Source organism: Crocodylus siamensis, chromosome 5 (assembly GCF_052110815.1).
Source record: "Crocodylus siamensis isolate JL-2025a chromosome 5, ASM5211081v1, whole genome shotgun sequence".
Taxonomy (NCBI): Eukaryota; Metazoa; Chordata; order Crocodylia; family Crocodylidae; genus Crocodylus; species Crocodylus siamensis.
In genome coordinates, this window is record NC_143399.1 from 169,771,323 (window position 1) to 169,792,707 (window position 21,385).

General features: G+C 41.4%; 1 protein-coding gene across 1 annotated transcript in view; it reads left to right on the forward strand.

Moving 5' to 3' along the window:
• CDK6 (cyclin dependent kinase 6) overlaps positions 1 to 21,385 on the forward strand; it is a 211,180-nt gene that overhangs the window by 172,414 nt on the left and 17,381 nt on the right. The window contains exons 6-7 of the mRNA XM_090047031.1: positions 14,259 to 14,309; positions 18,682 to 18,817. Coding sequence (XP_089903157.1) covers positions 14,259 to 14,309; positions 18,682 to 18,817 — 187 coding nt within the window. The remainder of the gene's footprint in view (positions 1 to 14,258; positions 14,310 to 18,681; positions 18,818 to 21,385) is intronic.

Consider the following 21,385-nt stretch of genomic DNA (forward strand, 5'->3'; position numbering starts at 1 on the left):
TTTCAGTAGGATTTGCCTAACAGAGGAGTTGAGTGCCTAAGTACCTCTGTGGATCTCCACCCAAGTGGCTGTGTGCCACTATTGCCCATATGTCAAATAGAGATGGCACTTTCTAGTGTCACAGGCATGTGGCATGTCATAAAACTGGGGTGCTCAGATGCCACCATGATAGGGACTAAAGGGAGAGAGTATTCTTACACTGTCAGCTATCCCGTTCCCATTAAGTTAATGTCTTAAGTCAGTAGTTTTGTCACTCTCTTACCAGGAGTAGGGATTTGGCTCAGTAAGTGTAGGTCACTAGTCACAAGGCAGTCAAAAGGAGGGAATCACGAGCAATTTACTGCTAAAATGTAAAGAAAGCAAATGGTTATAATCCAGTGTAGTATTCATGTAAATGCTAGTTTCAGAAGCGGGGATGGCATTGCACAAGCAGCTGCCAGATATGGAATTTCTTTGTTTTTAATCCTTCCTCTTTCTAAAATAAAAATCTTATATTTGCTTTTTTCTTTATTTTGTCCAGGCTCAAATCATTAATAAATGAATGGAACTAATAATGGTAGCACTCCCCATGTGATACTACACAGTAGTTATAGTGCTGTCACAAGCTAGTGTATGTGTATGTGTTTCAGCCCGGGAGTTTAAGTAATCCTGCACTTTATTATTATTATTTAGAACCAAATACATCTAGTTCAAATTAAAACTGGCCTTTGAAAACTATATCAGTTTTCCTTGCTACTGCTGCTGTAAAGATTTTCCAACTTTTAATGCTTATCTTAATTTTTTCTACAGGTGTATATTAATTCAGTAAGCTAGCACAGCTGCTACAAATTAAAGTTTTTTCATGCTATCCTTCTTATCCACTTTCATGTCTTTGGGGGATCAATCTCCACAGCTGGAAAAAAACCTAAGTTGAAATTTCACTTCTAACCACATAATAGGTTGTGTTTAATTCTGAACATACTTTCTATTGCCTTTGTCTGAAGGGTTCTAATCCCCTCAAAAGATTCTTTTCTGATCAGTAGTGTTTCATTACAGTCAGGTTTGCGGTTGGGGTTTTTTTCTGCCATTAAGGATCACCTAACACAAATCCCAGCTGCAGCTTCCCTGGTCTTGAGGTGCTGCTGGTGTCCCAGCCATGCATTGTTTTTTTCATATAGCAAATCACATTTTCAGGGGTTTTGCTTTATATTCCAGGATTTGCCCTTTTGCATTTTTGTAAAAACCTTATTTTGTTTTTCTCTCTCATTTGAATAACTTTGGATCCAAAGGTTTGACTTATTTCATTGGTAGTTTTTCTGCCTCTGCAGCTCAAATTAACCACTGGTAACACCAACAGATCCCCAGACTACCACCGTACTGTAACTGAGGATCTTTCCCACTTTTTTAATCTAGGTACCCCTGTCCAAATTTATGCACTCTGTTCTCTGATACAGTGCTTGAGGGTAGAGCTGGAACTGCTCTTTATATCATTTCTCACTTCCTGTGATTTTCTTTTGTGTATTGAAATTGTAGGATCCTTAGGTACCTTTTCTTCATTGTTTTATGTGAAGTTCATAGTACAGTGTTGATGAAAGACTATTATTCAAAATAACAACAATAATAATAATGATAAACCTGGAGGATATGCTAAGCACATAGAGGTCTGTTGAGATGACCATTACATACAATATTTCAATTCCTGTTCACTGACTTGCCTCTGCTTGGTTTAAAATAATTGCAGGTAAGAGTTAATTTCCTTCATGGTATCATTCATGTGTGCAGAGACTTTCAGCTGATAAACATATGATTAGGCTGTTATGTATTTGGTTAAGGAGTTCATTCCATGAAAAAAAATGACCTAACGGCACTAAATCTCTTCTGTTTGAAAGCGTCTCATCATGGCAATCTGATTAGAAATATTTTTGATTGGTGAAATCAGATTTGAATTTAAATGAATGACTCAAACTTGAAAAGCCAATACATACATTAATTCAAACTAATTCCAGCTTTTAAGAGACTTTCAGATACATACCTCTAGCCTCCCAGTGCTTTCAGTTCCAAGCAGTTTACTAACAACTTATGACTGTCTGCCAAGTCAGTGAGCTGAAAATTTCAGAAAAGGAGTGCCCAAGATAGTCTCCTTGCTCCTATCCATCCACAGAAGCCAGCTGTAATTTGACTCTTCATTAAATTACTACCTTTAAACCTTAAAATGCAGATGTGCAAGGACAGCAAAGAGGTGTAACTACTTAGTGGTCAAATATCAGAAAAGGAAGAGGGGATAGATACAAAATACATGGGCAAGAAGAAGGCAAAGTGTGCCTCATGCAGGAATCCTGGTTTTCTCCATTTAAATATCACAAATTCTCTGATAGCCCCCACTCTACCCCTGCAAATTATCTGATTTAAAAAACCCCAAATCTACAATTAAAGTGAAATACCACTATATATATGTATGTATGTATCATATATGTATCAACTGAACACAATGTTTATTGATATACTTACAATTTTAATGCAATTTGGAAGCCTACCAGTGCCTCAAATCACTATAATAAAATAAATTCTAAGTACCTACAAATTTTGGTTTGGGTTTATCATGGATAATCAGAGCTCCCCCTGCCCCCTTAACTCACCAGGACGCAGGTCCAAGCCCCTCACTCCCAAGCCACAGCCCCCTTCCCCCCCGCAAATAGTGCTCCTCAATCCTCACACCCAGTCATAGATGGAGGGAAAAATATTATTTGGGGTGCTGAGTGCACGTGTTAGCATGAGAACTACAACTCCCATCATGCTCTGCACAGTGCAACGTATGCACAGTTAGCCTCCTCTTCCTCAGCTGCGTGGAGCTGAGCACTCATGGGACGCTGGCCTAGCTGCACGCCAACTGGTGTTCTGGTGCTGCTGCTGTCTCAAGCCACTGCAATTTTAGTTGTGGGGGTAGGGGCCTAAACTGCCCCCAAGGCCCAGCTTTCTGCCACCTATGACAGGCCCCCAGCCCTGCTGGTGCCCCTCACTCCCCACCCACAGCCCCCCCAACCCCCAGGGCTATGAGGCCAGGAACCCAGGTCTGCAGTCCCCTGCCCTCTGTGGCCCCAGCAGGAAACAGAGTGCAGAGCCTAGCTTCCCTTTTCCCATGGACAGCATGGCTGGAGCAGAGACTATGGGGAGTGGATGCAGGCTGTCCACTGTGGGCTGTAGCACTTGGGCTCCCCACCCTGCTGCCCTCCCCGTGGGGCCTCCCCAGCCTAGTGGGCAGGACCCAGCATGCCAGAACAGAGCAGGGCAGGGCAGGGGGAGAAGCTCGTTGCCACTGCTGGGAGCTCCACAGTCATGGCGAGGTGCCCCCTGCCCACAGCAGGACTTACAACCCCATGCTGCTGCTCTTACTGCTGCCAGACAGGCAAGGGGTGGTTTGCCAGGGTGGTGTGAGGCTTGCAGTGGCAAGGAGCTTCCCCACCCAACCCTGCCAGGTCCTGCCTGCTGGGCTGCAGAGGCAGGAGGGTAGCAGGGTGGGGAGCCTGGGCAGCCTGCACCCACCCTCACCCCACACACAGATATGGGAGACATGTCCCATCCCGCCCACCCACCCCCATGAATGCATGCAGTGACAGCAAGCCAGCCCTACTCCCAAGAGATGGTGCCCACAGCCCTTTCCCGCTCCCCGCCCAGGCCCTGTGGCCACACATGGCCCCAAGCCCTACACACCGTCCCAGCTAGGCAGCAGCCATAGCCTGCCCAACTCCCTTCCTCAGTATGGGAGCTCAATCCCTACCCCTGCCAGACTTACTGGTGGGGAGCTGTTCTCCAGGCTGCCAGGAGCTGTTCTCCAGGCTGCCATGTGCCCATGTATGTGCACATGTACATATGATGCCCCCTGCCTGACTGCCCTCCTCCTGCTCCCCCCTGCCTCAGGCTGCAGGGAGCTCTTTGCAAAAGTGCAAAATCTGAGTGTTTCTCCATTAAAATGAAAAATCTGTTTTTTTCCCTTGGTTAAAGGGGAAAAAAATCTGTGTCCCTTCCCCCCCCCCATGGGAAATAGAAATCCCAGATCCCTGCTCATGTGTCATATCAGTAGTTCTATTTGATGTATTTAAATAACGAAAAAATGCAGAAGCCTACAGTTTAGATACAAACTTAGATCTGACACTGTTGAATAATAAGAAATTCAATTTGAATCCATGCTTACAGAAAGAGGACACATAAATAGTTAAATCACATTGTTGGAGAAAACTAATAATACTGGAGAGAGTAGTACTTCTGTTTCTTCTCTCAGCTGAGACCATGCTTTTTGAGGCCTTTGCCATTTGCCAAGGTCAGTTGTGTATGTACTTCTGAACTTGCTTCAAATGTTGGGACAGTTTTCAAAATGCTGCAGTTGTCATGCTTACTGAGTTGAGATAACTACTCCAAAAGCTTGGGTAAAATAAGCCTACAAATCTTCTGGAGGAGCAGATGTCCACAGATAAGAAAAAAAGTGACATACATGCTTAGGGAATAAGTGAAGGATGTTCAACCTATCAAGGCTCTTCTAATTTAAAAAAAGTGTAAAAAGATTAATGTTAAAGCAGCTATGCTTGAGGAATAAATGAGAACTGCCCAGGTTTAAGAGTCTTCTGGGTGAAACTCAGCTCTGCACTGACCTTACTCACAACTTCTGTTAAGCTTACTGTTGAAGTGCAGTTACTGCTGGATTTCACTCATCCTGTAAGTATCTAGGGCTTCATCCAGTAGTCATTGAAATCAGTGGTAAAGCTCTCTTCAGTTTCAGTGGCAGGCTGAAGCAAGTCACTGTCCTTTATTCTGTTTTGGGGAATGCGTGTGACTTAAAAATTTGATGCACAAGTAAAAATAGATTTTATATATATTTATACATATACGTATATACATATATATTTTTACTTGTGCATAAGTCGCACACATTCCCCAAAACAGAATAAAGGGCAGTAATATATATCATGTTCTGGCACCCAGGACAAGTTCTCTGTCTTTGCCCATGCACAAAGGAAACCTTAAGAAGAGATTCTTTCATTTAAGACTTCTTTTCTCATCTTCCACTGTATTTTTAACCAACAGCTGAGCTGGATAGCAGTGTACATAGTTTTTCTGTTTCATTTCCTTTTCAGCAAGTCTTCCTTTTCGTTTCGCCACTCAGAGGGAGTATATACTTCCATCATTTCCATCTCTGAATTGCTGAAGACTGATGCATGATTAATTCTGCCCTTTTCCTGACTGGCAGTCTCTTCTTTAAAAACAAGCCTCTGAAAGTTAAGCCTCTCCATATCTGGAAATGCTAGTTACAGAAGCTAGGAAACCCCAAACCTAGGAAAGCTTACTGGATTTCTCTTTTTGTTGTTAATGCAAAGCCCAAAGTTGAACGCCAGAATCATACCCTCAGTTTCAATGGGTTTCTTCCCACGCACACCAGCATTATTCTCAGTCTTACCTTCTGTACTCCAACGAACATGGACTTGCAACCTTCAACCTCATTTCCAGCAGTTGTGAGACTGTCAGAATTGGTGCCTTCCAGAAGTTCACTGAGTAACTGGCTGGCCTTTCCCCCCCACTGTCTAGCATCTTCATGGTAATCTCCTTCACCACACAAGAAAGCATCTTCAGAAAACAACTTGAGGCAGGATTCTTGTGGGCTTCTGCAGGAGTTGCCAATGCGTATTCTAGGATCAGGATCCTGTCCTTATTTTGTTTTTTGATTACTATATTACATTTTAAGACTTTGCAGCCACTGAAAGTCTTTGGCAGCTTTTTAAAAAACAGACATTTCTTTTGATCTGCACTTCATTTGCCACTCAACAAAACTCAAAAGTTTCTGCAAATGTTCAGAAAAACTATTCAAAAGGACCTTCAGCTCTTTTAATGTATTAGACTTGATTCTGCACTCTCACTGGTTTAACACTGATGTAACTCTCATGATGCTAGTGACATTAGGATTAGGCCAATGCTATTTCACTTGAAGAGTGGTACATTCTGGCAAAGTAATAAATGCTTTTAAAAACCAGGCTGAGAAACTCACTCTGGCAAACCAACTTCTCTCACATTTTAGTCCTGCCCTTACCCAGTATTCACCTGCCTCTTTCACCTGCCATGCCTTGATATCCTATTGTTTTGATGTTAATATGTGGAAGGCTGCCCTTCGGTCCACCCTGATGTACACACTCCAACCACCCCTACATGCATCCTATTCCTCACAGATGTTTCCTCCAGCTAGGTAGCACTGGGACCCAAGCTCCAAAGTCTGACATGGGACTCTCACTCCCCACCAGAGCTAGAGGTCCTAGCACCCTCACAGATGTTTTCAGGCCTAGCACCTGGCCTCTCTACTGGTGCACACACTGGGCCTTCCATATCCAGCCTAGCACCCAGCCTCCAGTCAAGTGGCTCACACCAGGTCTTGTCAACTGCCACCTCTACCCAGGGCCTCACAACTGCACCCCATAACTCAACTGCCTCTCAACACCACCCCAGACTCTGGGCCACACTGCTCCACCCCTCTCAGGGCCACACTGCACTACCCTACCATTTGGGCTTGGGGTCAACCACCCCCATAGGCTCAGGTGGCACTCTACTTGCTATGCCTGGCCCACCACTCCACCCTCTTACTTGGGGCTCAAGGTGGAACACCTCTGCAGACCAGGTAGCATTCCCATGCTGTGCCTGGCCCACCTCCAGGGTTCACCACCCCACAGGGCTCAGGTGCAGTTACTCCGCATGCCTGGCCCTGAACTGCCTCCAAAGCCCACCAAAAGGTGGTTCACCACCCCACAGGGCTCAGGTGCAGTTACTCCGCATGCCTGGCCCTGAACTGCCTCCAAAGCCCACCAAAAGGTGGGGACAGGGATTTAAGCAAGATGGCCCTCAAGCCTAGCATTTAACTGGCCCTTCCCCAGCACAAGCAAGACCACCAGGCCTCCCTATCCTTGCAGGTTACAGTTTTAGGTCACATCCAGGACCATTGAAGCCTCACCATTACCTCCAAGATATTCCTGAAACAGGAGTTCCACCAGGCATTGTTACTCCAAACCTTCCTGGGCACAAACTGCTCTGCTCTTATACCAGAGCTATCCAAAATGGCCACCGTCATCAGACACCTAGTGACTGGCTGCTCCAGCCCTTAAAGTGATGGAGCACTAAAGCTGCTCTGTCACACACGTCTATTTCTACCCATATCTAGGAGGAGGGACTTTAAGTTTCTAGAAACTTTTGACTAACTTGTGTTGAAGCAGCAGTGGGCAAAATGCAACCCACGGGCTGTATCCAGGTTATTTGACCTGAGGGGCTCCTAAAACATTTAGAAAACTAATAGTTATTTGCCCTGGTTGCCTGTTGTGCGGCCCTTGATGGCTTGCCAAAACTCAGTAAATAGCCCTCCGCCCAAAATATTTGCCCTCCTCTGTCAGTTGAAGTATAATTGGCTGTATATAAAATATCCTTTTTCTATGTTGTCTCTAGCACTAGCACATACAAAATGCAATTAAATTGGGAGAGGAAGAGTAAATTTAAAAAATGTTAAGTTTTAAAATGAGAACTCCTGAACTGCACAATAGTTGAGGCAAGGCACTTGTGACTGGTAGTAGGTAACTGTCCTGAGTATGCAAACTTGTCAGCTGTGACCTGATTTTACAGGGCATTACAGTTATGTTATTCATCAGAGGAAGTAGGAATGATAGTGTGTATTTTCACTTGAATTTTAGTTTCAGTACAGATAACCTAGTGAGATCCAAAGAGGGAAAGGGCCTCTTCTGATCATGGGTGTCTGCAGGACAATTCAGGTACCAGAGCTATTCAGTAATTTCAGATTGTTTTAGCTTTTGGTTCAAAACCTGAATCAACTTTTTAAATGAAAATGTTTTCTTCATAGTAAGTTACAAATAATCTGACAAAAATGTGTATTTTTCAGCTACCCACATGAAAAGGGCGGGTAGGAAAGGAACATGAAAAGGGTGGGGGGGAAACAGAATTTAAATATATCTCTGAATCACAGATTCTGTAGTAAGCAGATTTCCCAGGGTGAGATGCAGTGTGCCTTGGCAAGAGTTTCTTTGCCTTTACATTTTTTCTTTTGCCTTCACCTCATTACTCTTAGCTGTACATAAGTGTATACTTTTAACCCTACCTCCAATACGACTAGTAGAGCCATCTTCTAGAATTCCCCTATAGTCTTCATGAACCACCTTCTTCATCCTGTTCATGTCTGCTGTTCTTTCCATGAGATCACCCTATCCCTCTGTTTTCTTTTTTATTCTTCTCCCCATCTACTCTACATTCTCTTTTCTGCCTTCAAATCACTAACTTTCTATTCTACAAACTTCATGCTCTTTCTCTCAACACTTTTCCTTACCCTTGTATCGCTCTTAATGCACCTTGCATACCTGAGAAGGCAGAGATCATCCAAAGTAGGAAGTACAGTTTTCCACACTGTCTTTAGTCCTCTCAGACCTCTGATATACACCACACAAATACTAATGTTCATTCACATAACATGGATCCTTTCAAAAAGTTCCACAGGTAGATGTTTTTATCCCAGGAATTGTGAATGAATTTGAAATGTATTAGACCGGTAATTAGGAACTGCTCTGTGCTGAGTTTTTAAGAGATCAGAGATGGTGATAGGCTGCTCAGCTGCTGTAGTCACCGTGCTGTACTAACAATGACAGAATCCAGGTGTCAGTCTGTGGAAATCGTTTCTCTTGCATTTCATGTGTCTGGCTCTGGGCCCAGCTTTGCAGGCAGTTGTGTTGGCAGTTCTGGAGCTTCCCCTATGGCTTTGTAATATGTTTGAATTAGAAATGGAATTTCTTGAATTTTTCCTCCTTGATAATATTTTCCCTTACTTATGTTTCTTTCTTTTTCTGTGTGTATTTTATATGTAGATTAACCCCTCACAGTCAGAAATTGAGGCATAGTTCCCAGTACAATAAGTTGGTGTGAATGTATTAAAGAGCATTAAGAGATGGTACTCAAAATCAGTTGTTGAAAGGGAGCTCATAGAAATTGTCTGTTTTCCTTGTGCAGGTGATTTTATTGTTAGAGAAAACAAATATTTTTCTTATGTCAAGATTATTGAGGAGTAATCTGGCCAGTGTACAGAGAGACTGTGTTTCCGTCTTGGGTGCAACACCACCGCAACTCTGCATGCACTGCTTTTTGAGTCTCTTTGACATGTCACTGGAGTTGTACCTGGCCACAGGAGATATGCTAATGAACTGTTTATATCTAAATTTTCACTAAGCAGCAGCTGATATAAAAAATGGCATGTACAAAACAAAGCTCTTGACCTTTATAGAACAGATATCTACTCCAGCTCAGGTGGAAGGAGTACTGAATACAGGTGAAAACTGTATGACTTTGTGAACCTTGGACAACAAAACAAGAGCACAGCACTGTTGAATAGTGAAGTTTTTCTTGTTCAGTTGTCTACAGCAATGAGTTCCTTTCTGCAAGAAATATTCATTTATGCACTCCTAATCTATATGCAGAGACTTTATTCATTCTGTATTTGTGTTTTACACTGTTAATTTGTGTTGTAACATGTATTTATATTCCTGTGTATATTTATCTGTCTTTTGGTTTGTTTTACCAAAAAGTAAATAGACAGTCTGAAAAAAAAATCATATTGGAAATTTCTTTAGTTGTTATCTGCTTAATTGGGTATATGAGTACTCCAAACCTCAGGGACAGATCCTGAGATCTTTATTCAGTTTTGTCTCAGTCCTTTCAGAGCAAACTGCCATTGATTTTCCTGGGAGGTTGCTTCAGTAGGATTTACTAAAAACTGGGTAACTCCTACTCCTCTCCATATCAATATGCTTAGAAGACCACATTCTCACTGAGGCAAGCATTTCAGTTGTGCCTCCCCTGCACAAAGCAGAGGCCACTTTACATGGAGTTTGTAGTGTTTCAGCTCCAAACAGTTGAAGAGAGGCTGGAGGAATCAATTGGGCTCCACTGAATTACCTCTACCTCCTCTGCAAGTGGCAGGATTAAAAAAAGCATGATGACCGTACAAAACTTAAGGCATCCTGAGACTGCAAATATAAACTCAGCCTTTTATACACTGTAAAATCTATCCCCGCATATAGATGCATTCTGAAGTACATGGGGCTGCCAGGAATATTGCTCTTGTAACCAGTGTCAGTAAGATCCAGTGGATCCCTCTGGGTCTGCAAAGATCTTCAGAGTTGATGAGTATGGAACTTAACTTCTGCCACAGAAGCTAAATCCAGCCCCTTGCCTTTCCCCACAAAAGAAAAAGGAAGAAACTCCACAGAGTAAAACTCGTGGGCCGTGTCCACACAAGCATGGACGTTTGATTCCCCAGTTACACCTTGTGCCACTGCTGGTTGTCCCTGGGGAACACCTGTACTACCTGTACGCCTTGTGGTGTGCAGCAGATTGCCCCGGGTGGAGTAAGGGAGGCTGCTACCCCTGGGTGGGGGCACTGTGCTGACCCCAGCAGCCTTACCTGGGGTCCTGCAGGCTGCAGCAGTGGCAATCCTGCAGCAGTGTGGCTCCAGCCAACCCAGCTCTGGTTTGGAGTAGCACACGCTGCCCCCGCATGTACCACTCCACTTTTTTTTTTTTGGTGCAGATTTTTTTGACTACAGGGATCAAACAAAACCTTGTGCTGCTCCCTTGCAATGTGGCAAACAGCTGAATTTGTGGTATGTGGTGCTGCAGACACGTGTGCAGCACCACATACTGCACAGCTGCGCTCATCTGGATGCAGCCATGGAGTTTAGTTAGTTTTCACATATTCACAAAGAAGGGAATGTACTTGTGAGTAAGAGCTCTGGATTTGGGTTATATAAAATAAGAAAAACACCAGGAACTGTGTGAATGACTAAAAAGTAAAAGATACAAGGAACAAGGATGAAATGATACTTTTCCCATGGCTGCCAGTATATTCTTGAGATTTAACATCCACATGTAAGAATAGCATTAAGAAACAACTACTTGAGTTAGTAGTTCCCTTGTAAGGTGTTGTGGCCTTGTTCACACACATACTTGCACACCAGTAGCAAAGAATAATGGATGCCAATGTGTCACACAAGATGTCTTCACATGGTGGTTGGTTAAATTAATATATTTGTTCAGTTATTTGTCCAGAGAGGTTTGAACCACCAGCCAAAACACCAGCCAAAAGTCACCAGGCAGATTTCAAATTTGTGGTGCCCAGTTTTGGCAGCCTTTCAAAATAATGGCTATGGGATGGGGAAGAGTCTAAAATATGAATGAATAATTCTTTATTGTGGTGTAATGTTACTGTGTGCTGGAAGGTTACTTTGTGCTCTAAAGTTATGCTCTCAAAACATTGAAATCTTTGCGTCACCTCCTACTGAATCCAAGCAGAAGCAGCTATGGGAAAAATCTTTCTTAAAAATCCCAAGAATTTTACTAGTTTTGGCGTGATGCTGCCTAAAGTGATTTGAGAACAAGAATAACTTTGCCAGGCCTTCACATGGACACATGGTTCAGAATACATTTTAGAGCATTAGACTATTTGACTTTTGCTTGGACAAAATGCTTGAAATGTGTACTTTTCATTAGCTTAAAGAGCCTGGCCTAATGCATTGAGTTAGATTCTCAAAGAGATGAAGCTGGGCTGCATGTTAGCAGTATTAGGTAGTTCCTTACCTTAAATTGTCAAATTACTGGCTTCTGAAAGGTACTGAGCAGTTGCTGCTCCCAGTGGTTCTAATAGATGTGCGGATGCTCAACACTTCTGAAAATCCAGCCCAATGCTGATATTCATAGCTGTTCATTTGGAATCAGATTATTGAGTTTTTACCTTAGAAGCTGATACTGTTACACACCTTAAATGTAGGGAGGAGCAAAACAATGTAAAGAGTTGGTATAAGCTGAAGCCATCTTAGTAAAGAGGCTATTAATATTTAACTACAAAAATGATCCATATATGTAAAGCACTGCATATTATCACTTCCTATTTATTTAGATTCACAGTACACTAGACCACCAACTTTGTTGCTACAGCAGTGTATATCTGGAATACCAGAGCCATGGGTGTAAATCTGTTAGAATATTTTCTGTCATTGCCTCAGACAGTTTAGAGTCTAAATTGATAAGCCATGATGTGGACTAGCAACCAATGTGGAAGAAAAATACATAAATGTGCACATACTGTTTGTAAAAATGCTCAGCACATTTTACACATCGCTTTGCTATTGTTTCCCTAGGTGGCACAGACTTCTTTGGAGATTGTGACAAATATTTGTATAATCAGTCATATGTAGTAGATGTCTGTCATGGTTCTTGAATTTGCCATAGATATAAAAAGACATAGGGCTAGTACATAAAAAAGTTTTCAAGTTAGCAGGTATGTGGAGCTGCATTATCCCAATGAAAGCGCCAAGAAGGGTGGGAGGCCTGTTTCCAAGAATTAACCAGAGTAGGGAGAAGGAAACCATTTGTACATCCTCCACCCATTTCTACACTGGAACTTAAGCAGCAGGAAGATTACAGCCAAATGTCCCTGATGCAGGTGAGAGTGCTCTTCTCCAGCAAACTGCAACCATGAAATGATAACTCAGACATTGCCAGCACTCTTAGTGGGCTTAGATGGACAAGGAAAAGAACACTAGGCAAGAAGAAGGGGAGGAAAGCTGAGCTTTATCCATGACCAAGAGTGTGCTACTACTGCCCACATCAAAATATGTAGCATTTGTAGTGGCTAATGGCTATGTCTCTATTAGATGCCACCTTGCATCTTGTTTTGGTAACTAAGTTTACAGCATGCATTGCATTCCAAAAGCTGTCCAGAGAGAGAGACAGCAAGTAGTAACAGTAACATCTAATTCTTGCAGTCTGTCTGTGGTTTGTTTCTTCGATGACTCTCACGATATCTCTCCATAAAGCTAAACAAAATAGTGGTATCTGTTTTCACAGTCATCTGGGACTTTCTGCTAGTTTGTTGTGAATCTCTCTGGAGTTTTAGTCAAAAATAGGTATAACATCTTATTGTATTACAAACAGACAAGTACATCAAGCAAATGTATGTGCGTCTCATACAGGACAGTCACTTTCACATTGCTTTTGCAAAATGGAATGTTATGGGGTAATGCTGTTTTTTTTAAATACAATAGAAAAGAGTGTGTTTTTTTAACTGTGCTTTAAAAGGGCAATGTGGGTGCATATACTTGGGATCTTTACTGCAAAGTTGACTAGCTTCACAGTAAAACATCACCATCTACATGTGCGGTGCTATTAGAATGAAGTAAACTAATTAACTCTGCTGTAGGATAGTACTGCCAGACACAAGTACTATCCTACAGCAGAGTTATTTACTCCGATGCAACACACACGTAGGTGCTGACAGGACTGACTGGGATAAGAGGGTGCTTCATTGTGGGAGCTGCCTGCTGGCTAGCCCCTCACTTAGGTACCCTTGGGCCCCAACCAGCTCCTCTGCAAGATGTTGAGCTGGGTCAGAGCAGCCCCAGGCTGGGAGGCTAGCCCCCTGGGCCTTCTGCCAGCCAGAGCTGCTCTGCCCTGGCTCAACTTGCTGCAGTCCAGGGAACATGCAAATGCGACACCCGGGAGCAATACATTCTGGTAAGAACTGGGCCGGAGTTTCTTCAGCTACATTAATTGCACATGTAGACATACCCTCTGTATGCTACTATTTTGAGTGTTTTTACGTAACTGCTTTTTCTAACAACCTATTGAAGGTCCAGATGATTAACTTATTTCCTTATCCTATATTTATGCAGCAGAAGTTTTCCACTGCAAGGTAAATTCTGCACTCTTTTGTTACAGAACCATGTAAAACCCCATTGTCCTCAATCTGACTTCCAAATCTTAAGGATACATTTTTCGTACAATAAACAAGAAAAAAAAGTATACGTTTAATTATCTTCTATTTTGTCTTGTTAAAATGATTTGTATGACTGTCTTTTCCTTTAAACAGCACTTTTAATATATGCTCTGTTATGTGCTTTTATTCATCAACCAATGGCTTTGTTTTCATGCTTATCACAGTTTTCAAATGGGATAGAAATAAAGTTATTTAGCATGTTAAAGAATGCAATTAATTCTCAAAAGCATCATAACTAAAAGTATGCCTGATCCACTAGCTTTACATCTTGTTACCAATCCAAGCAAAACCTTAAAAGGCGGTACAGTTTTAGACAGGTCAGAACCACAAAAGGATACAAGGTTGTCAGTTTATGTTGGAAGCATTCTGTGAGACTTACAAGTTCACCTGAAGAAAATCTTACCCCTAATATATTTCTTTATTTTTTCAGGCCACTTTTTCGTGGAAATTCAGATGTTGATCAGCTAGGAAAAATCTTTGAGTAAGTAATAACTTGCTGCATTATCTCAATGGCTGTCTAGCTTTGAAACACTTTGAGGTTTCTTTGACATTTTTTATGGAGTGAAGTGACTACAATAAAGTATTCCTAGAACATATTTCTTATTGCTGCTATACTGTAACATGATATTTCCTTGTATTCTGTGTCAAAGTGGGAAGAGGAAGCAGCATGGAATATAGTTTTGCAGAACTAACAGTCATTGTCAGGAAGTTATAACAGACTTCTGGGGGATTTTTTTAATCTTTTAACACATTGTCCATATACCATTCACACAATTTCTTAGAAGGAAAAGTACCTTCAAGTCACCTTAACTGCCAAATAAAAATAGAGATTTAGCTCCTAAATGTTTTATTCATTTATGGATTTCATAAAGCAGAATCAGAATCCCTCAGAAATGTTCATTATTAAGGAGAAATATAGAAAATGCTAAATAAAGATATCCGTGTACAAAAAGAAGATTTCAGATTAAAAATAAATTATATATCCAGTAGAGAGGTTAAAAATAGGTTAAAGCATTTTAAAACTTTGCTGGTTTTGTTTTGCACTGTTTCTCCTCTTCAGAACTATGAAGGTTTCTGATGATCTTACAAAGTGCCATGGAAATTTGAGGCCTTTTGTAATGTCTTATAGTAACACTGGACTGGGTTATGGCCATCAGACCCATGCATGGCTATTACTTTTTCATGTACAAAATGAAGGCTCATTTGTCTCTGCAGCACTGTCCTCCCCTTCTCATGGATGGAGCACAGGCTTCCAGGCATCTGGATGGGAGAGAGAACTATGCAGGCCAAAGGAAGGAGTAGGCAGGGAGGTCGGAGTGAGACTTTGGTCCCCCCTATTTCCTGCCCTGCATATATTTCAGAGAGAAGCTTCTAAGGAAAGAGCTCCAGTTTAGTAGGTCTGGTAATGAATGTGTCTGTTTAACTACTTGTCCAGTTCTAAAATCATAACAGAACAATTTCTAAAGATTTTCCTTATTTAATATAAGGTTCCTAAATTGCAGGTCTTGATTTCACCCAGCTGACTTCCCTTTCCTGCCTACCATACCAGTCTATGTGACTCACTGGCATGGTTAATTTGTCATGCACTGAATAACTCTTCCTGCACAATCCAGAAAAATCCATCCTCTATGGTTTGCTTTTTCTTGGTCTGGCAAATTTCTCTCCATGATTTCTTTATATAGTGCTTCATCTAACGAAGACTATTTCATTACACACAACAGATGCTAATCATGTTAAAAGCATGGATGAGACAGTTTTAAGATCCCAGTTTTTTGGGTAACATTTCAAGGGCAGAGTACCAAGATGAATTGGGATAGAATTAAACACACAACAGCTGGCAGCAGCCTCTCCCAGTTGTACTGTCCATCCATCTCTAGTGTGTGAGATTACCTATGTGGAAAAGAATTCAACCATTAATCAGAAAGAGAAAACACCATGCTAATTTTAGTTAAGAGAAGAAATTCCCTATTACACATTCTGCTTAAAGAGAACATCTACCTTGCCTTGTTTGTGTGACTCTAATATGTCAGATTCTTCTTCTTTGCTTTTTATGTGAAGCAGTATTTTGTTTTCTGTTCTCAGTTGGACACCTCCAACATCTAGGCACAGGTCTTGCCTTTATGAGGGGGGCTATTACTTGCTAAGGTTGTGAATCATTTTCCAGGCTAAGTTGGATAGAAGGCTGGTTTAGGACATTCTGGACCGACACTTTGTTTCCTCAGATAACTAAGCCATGTTCTGTTTGCTCCATGTGTCCAACCCTTAGTTACCCGAGTCTGAGTGTCACATAAAAACTGGGCAAGATGCTTAGGGAAGAGTCCAGAACACTTCTGTCCTTTCCAAATGCTATCATTTCAATGCAGTGTATCCTTACATATTTGAGCCCAGATGCTGTGGTGTTCTGAGACACTCAGCTCTGTAACTGAGGCTGGTGAAAAGTGCTCAACATTTTTTAGAAGCAGGTTGAGCCTGAGAGATTTTGATGCCCAGCCTAGCAATATTTACTAATAACTCCCACATCTATCCTATCAGTGTGTTGAGAGGTGAAGCAACGGTCTCTGAAATGATCCAAAACTTGGTTGGCCAAATGGTGGTGCAGCTAGCAGTCAGACCAGCAATAGGGGAATCTAGTCATACATCAAGTCTTTAAAGATAGTCATATTCTCCATAACACACACAAACCCAGAGCTAACCAGACACAGCTGAATGAGAACAAATTACATATTTCATTACCATTTAAGCCTTCTGTCAGCCCTTAGTTCTACCAAGTCTACTGAACCCACGTTAAGACTTAACACAATGAACACTGTGGGATGAGCTATAGAACTGTGGGGAGTAGAACTAGTCATGTATATGACACTACACATATGGATAAATATTTGTAGTGTTGAAGTACTAAATTGCAAGGTGCTCAGAGTAAGACTCGTAGCATCTTATATGTGAGAAACTCCCTGTATATGTTTCACAATCCATAAATATTAGATGAGGATGAAATTTAATTTTGCAAACAAATCTAATCCCCTCTTTGACAAGATAAGGCACAAGAAAAAAAAAACAAGATGTCAGTGGCTGTATGCTTGTAGTCATGCTGTTCCTTTCTAGTAGTATTAGTCTGTAAAAGCTTCTTACATGCTAGGAGCCAAATTGAACTTTTACCCTTGTCTAAATATGGTGTAATTAAATGGAATAACTCAGGATTTACATCACAGAAAGGGAGAATTTTCATTCTGTGCCTAGTACAAAGCACTATTAGAGAAAAGAAAGGCAATACTGAACCCTAGTGGCATTTCTAGTGCAAACCCCCTTAATACTTACTGAAACTATTTTTTGTTTTCATCCTACAGTTGTGCAACTGTCATGGTTTCCCAGTTGAATCTAAGTCTTATGTGCTGTAAAATTCAGCTGTAAAAAATGATTTTTGACTAAAAATTAGCAGGTCGGGTGTGGCTAATGGGTCTCTACCGGCATTTCCATGAGAAACCCCTTTTTCACTACTTGATATCACTATCATAAATATTAACCAAGGACATAAACCTGTGTAGAGACATGATTCAAAAAAGAAATTTTTTATATTTAACAGAAACTTCAAAAAGTATTTTGTCAAGTTTTTTAGAAATTAGTGATGTCATTTCATAGACAATAAACTATATTACTTTCTACAAGTGTGCTTTAATGTGCAATAGTTTATTTTACTGAACATTAAAACATCACAGACAGAAACATGCAATTATGCTAATGCACAGTAAAAATACTGTATGTTAATCATCACTTAAAAACGTGTGCTTTCAGTACTGCGCATTTTGGCAGCCTAATGTGCATTTATTCAGTACCTCAGGATACTTTTACATGTACAACAGGGTTGGGAGGGGGCAGTTCTTTAATTGGAGCAGCCCTAAGAGCAGATTAATGCACATGTAGATGCACCCTCTGAGTAGAAAATGTAACGAAAGTGTTCTGAAATGCAATAAAAATGGATGAGGTGAACATAAAATAAAGCTGAGAGTGTATTGGTAAAAACACCTAACTCCTATGCTTTTGAAATGGGAGTTAGGCTTCTATGTTGCTTTTGAAAATTTTAATATAAAGCAACTGAATTACTTATCTTTAGGAAATGCCTACATGTCCAGTAAGTGTTATAAAAAGACTTTACAGAAAAAGATGATTTTTTTCCAGATAATTCTTAGTTCAGCAGTGCACAGGCACGTGCCTTCATGGACATGCCTCTCTCTCTTAACCTCCTTTCTTGACCCCAATTCTTGCCTCTCTTTTCCTGCAGAGTCTTTTGTCTTTGTCACAGTTGTTACAGCAAAAGGAGCTTGCATGTGAATAGGCTCTAAAACCTGCCAAAAATCTCCTTTTAACCACTCCCAGGTGTCATGTGGTAGCATCATATCATAGAGATCTGAGCACATTTCTTCCAGAGAACTCCCAGTCCCTTGTCAACCTGTAGACTCGGGAAACTGAGACTACAGTCAGAATGCTGCCACTTTGCTAGTTTCATAAAAAGTTTTACCTTGAATATTTAAGGCCCAATTCTGCCATTCTTCTTCATAGTTAACACTGCACAGTGCCACTGAAATCCTTAAGGTTGCCCAGAGTGAGCTCCAGCTCAGTGTGAGCAATGGTTACAGAATTTGCTCCTTAATGTTCATTATAGATGGTCCATACTGATTTTAAAAATTGTTTTAAATGATAGATACCAGATTGTTCTGTGAGATTGGATAGACCTGGAACCAGGACTACTTGCTTCAAAAGGGAACAAAGAAAACATAATTTTGGGTCTTGAACAATGAAACAGAGTCATGTGATTTACTTTCCCTTGAAACTAATGTGTATGCTTATTCTTCACACAGTGTAATTGGACTCCCAGAAGAAGAGGATTGGCCAAGTGATGTTGCTCTTCCAAGACATGCTTTCAATCCCAGACCCCCACAGCCCATTGAAAAATTTGTACCAGATATTGATGAGCTGGGTAAAGACTTGATCTTTGTAAGTTCTGCTCTCTGAACACAACTTAAATGACGTCTCCCACTCTGCATAGTAACGTGTCAAGAAACATGGTTTTTAATTTAATTATATTATTAGATGTTGGCTTGAATGTAAATGAAGAAGCCCTAGTTGCATCAGAACCAATACAACACCTATGCGCACGGCTGGTAGAATCTGGAGGACACTCTGTGTTCTCTGTGCATTGTTGGGTCCAGCTCCTTGGGGGTGTTATTTATGAATTCACAAACTGTTTCCTCCCACAGAGGACATCCACAGGCAGTACATGGGCTACTAAAGCTTCAAGTTATTCTAGGCTACTATGGCCATATCAAAGTTATTGGAGGGAGGGGGGTTTTCTGCACAATCCCCTAGAGATTTTTAACTTACTACTTGCGTCGTGACCCAATTCCCAAGGTTTTGCTCTAAGAGAACAGGAATAGATTTAATCATTTTTATTGTACCTGGTAGATGTGAGTTTAGCAGCGAATTAATCAACTGGACTGATCCGGGCAGGTGCCGCATACTGTGGATCAAGCATGCATGTGGAGGGGGAAAAACAGGGTGTGGACAAGCCTTGCACCACTTATCTGACCCATAAGGCCAGATGAGTTTGAGACACCTGTTGTAGAAGATGACAACCTACTACTATCCTCAGTTTTTCTGACAGAGGTCTACTTCGTAGATCTAAGGGGTTCTTTCTGATTAAAAAAAAAAATAGTGGGTTGTGATTCTTTGTACTGACATAAGCACTTAAGTCATAGACCAGGACCCCATTGTACTGGGTATTGCACAAACAGAATAAAATGACAGCCCACATCCAAAGAGCTCACAATCTAAGTATAAGACTGCTAAACACAGGCAAAGGAGATGCAAAGACAGTACTGGGCAGCATGAGGCAGTAATATGAGCACAGGAGAACCCTGGCTGGTTGTTGCAGTTTCCCAAGTTTTCCCAGGATGGAATTCATTTTTTCAGCTTGCTTATTTAAAATCCCTAGGAAACAACCACAAGAAATGCCAGGCATTGCAAAGCCAAGCATGCAGTAGAAAATGACAGAATTAAGGTTGCCCATGCCCATGCAAACTTAACTCAGTTTCTTTATGTGTATAGATTATGATACAGTCTATAATTGCATAATCCCATATATTTTCCACAAGACACTGCTGCATTCAGTACACAGAACAGACATTACTTTAGGGAGGCAGCATGGAAAGCTATTATCTGAAGGGTCCTTAAAGAAGTAGGATAGGTATGTAATGAATGAGGCAGGGCTTTGCAGGAAGAAAAAGAATGGTCACATTGGATAGCCCTGGAAATATAGATTCTGTCCCTGCCTCTCATATAGCACATTAGGCATATAAGGAAACACATTTTCACAGATTATCACTTAAGGGCTATGTCACATACAGGTGACCCTCGCCATTCGCAGGGGATGCGTTCTGGAGATCCGCAAATATGGCACTGCGTTCATGAATGTCATGGCAGCTGTGCCCCTGGCGGCGGGGGGGTGGGGTGGGGGGAGGGGCACAGCAACAGTGGGAGCCTGGTGGCGGCAAGCAGACAGCTCCCAAGGAGCTCTTGTAAGTGTATTTAAGATGCGGATTCAGCATTCACAAATATTTGAAACTGCAAATGCTGAACCCACGAATAGCAAGGGTTTCCTGTGTTACATTTAGCATATGATAAATGCACTTAAAACATGAGCAATTGTGCATTCAAGCAGTAAAGCATTTCTAAGTGTGCTCATACCATAGCAAAACTACAACTTTCTGCACAAGAAGTATTTCCAGATCGTATTAAGTAACACCTGTTCAGCTACTGTTGGACTGCTTCATGGAGATAATATGAAAAATTTGCAGTCCTCATGCAGGCATGAGATCAGCCAGGGGTTTCTCTGCTATATCAAGCCATCAGGTGGAATGAGAAAAGCCACACGTCAGTAGCAAGGATCTTGGATTTTTCACTTGTCAGGTTCCTCCAGGATAAAGCTGAAATCTGTGTCCCCACAGATCTGGAGGGTCTCCACTCCAGCACCTCAGCAAAGTGTGGTGCAAGGGTTGGGACCGACAATCAGCAAGCTTTGCGTGTTAGAGGTTATAGTAAACGTTACTGCGTGACTGCTCAAAATATGGTCTAACTTTAATACTGCACAAATTTAACATATATTAAGTGTCCTGTGTGACAAGGCCTTTTGTGTCTGTCTCACTGTCTGTGTACTCAGTTTAAGACCCTGATTCCAGATTTGCAGAGGTGCTGGACGCTTACAGTGGTGACTGAAGTTTAATGGGACTTACGCTCTGAACGCATAAAATGTAACAAAGTGCTAAGAACTGTGAAAAATCAGGCCCTAGGCTTCCAAAATTACATGTTAGAATATATAGTTGACCTTAATTTCTGTTTTATTTCCCTGCTTGTAAAATGGGGATAATATCACATCCTTATGTCATAGGAGTATTGCAAAAATTAAGTCATTTATGTTTGTGAGGGCAAGGATTTTTAGGTGATACCTTTTATTGGACCAATTGCATTTGGAAGCTTTTAAATGCAATGCATTCTTCATCAGGTTTA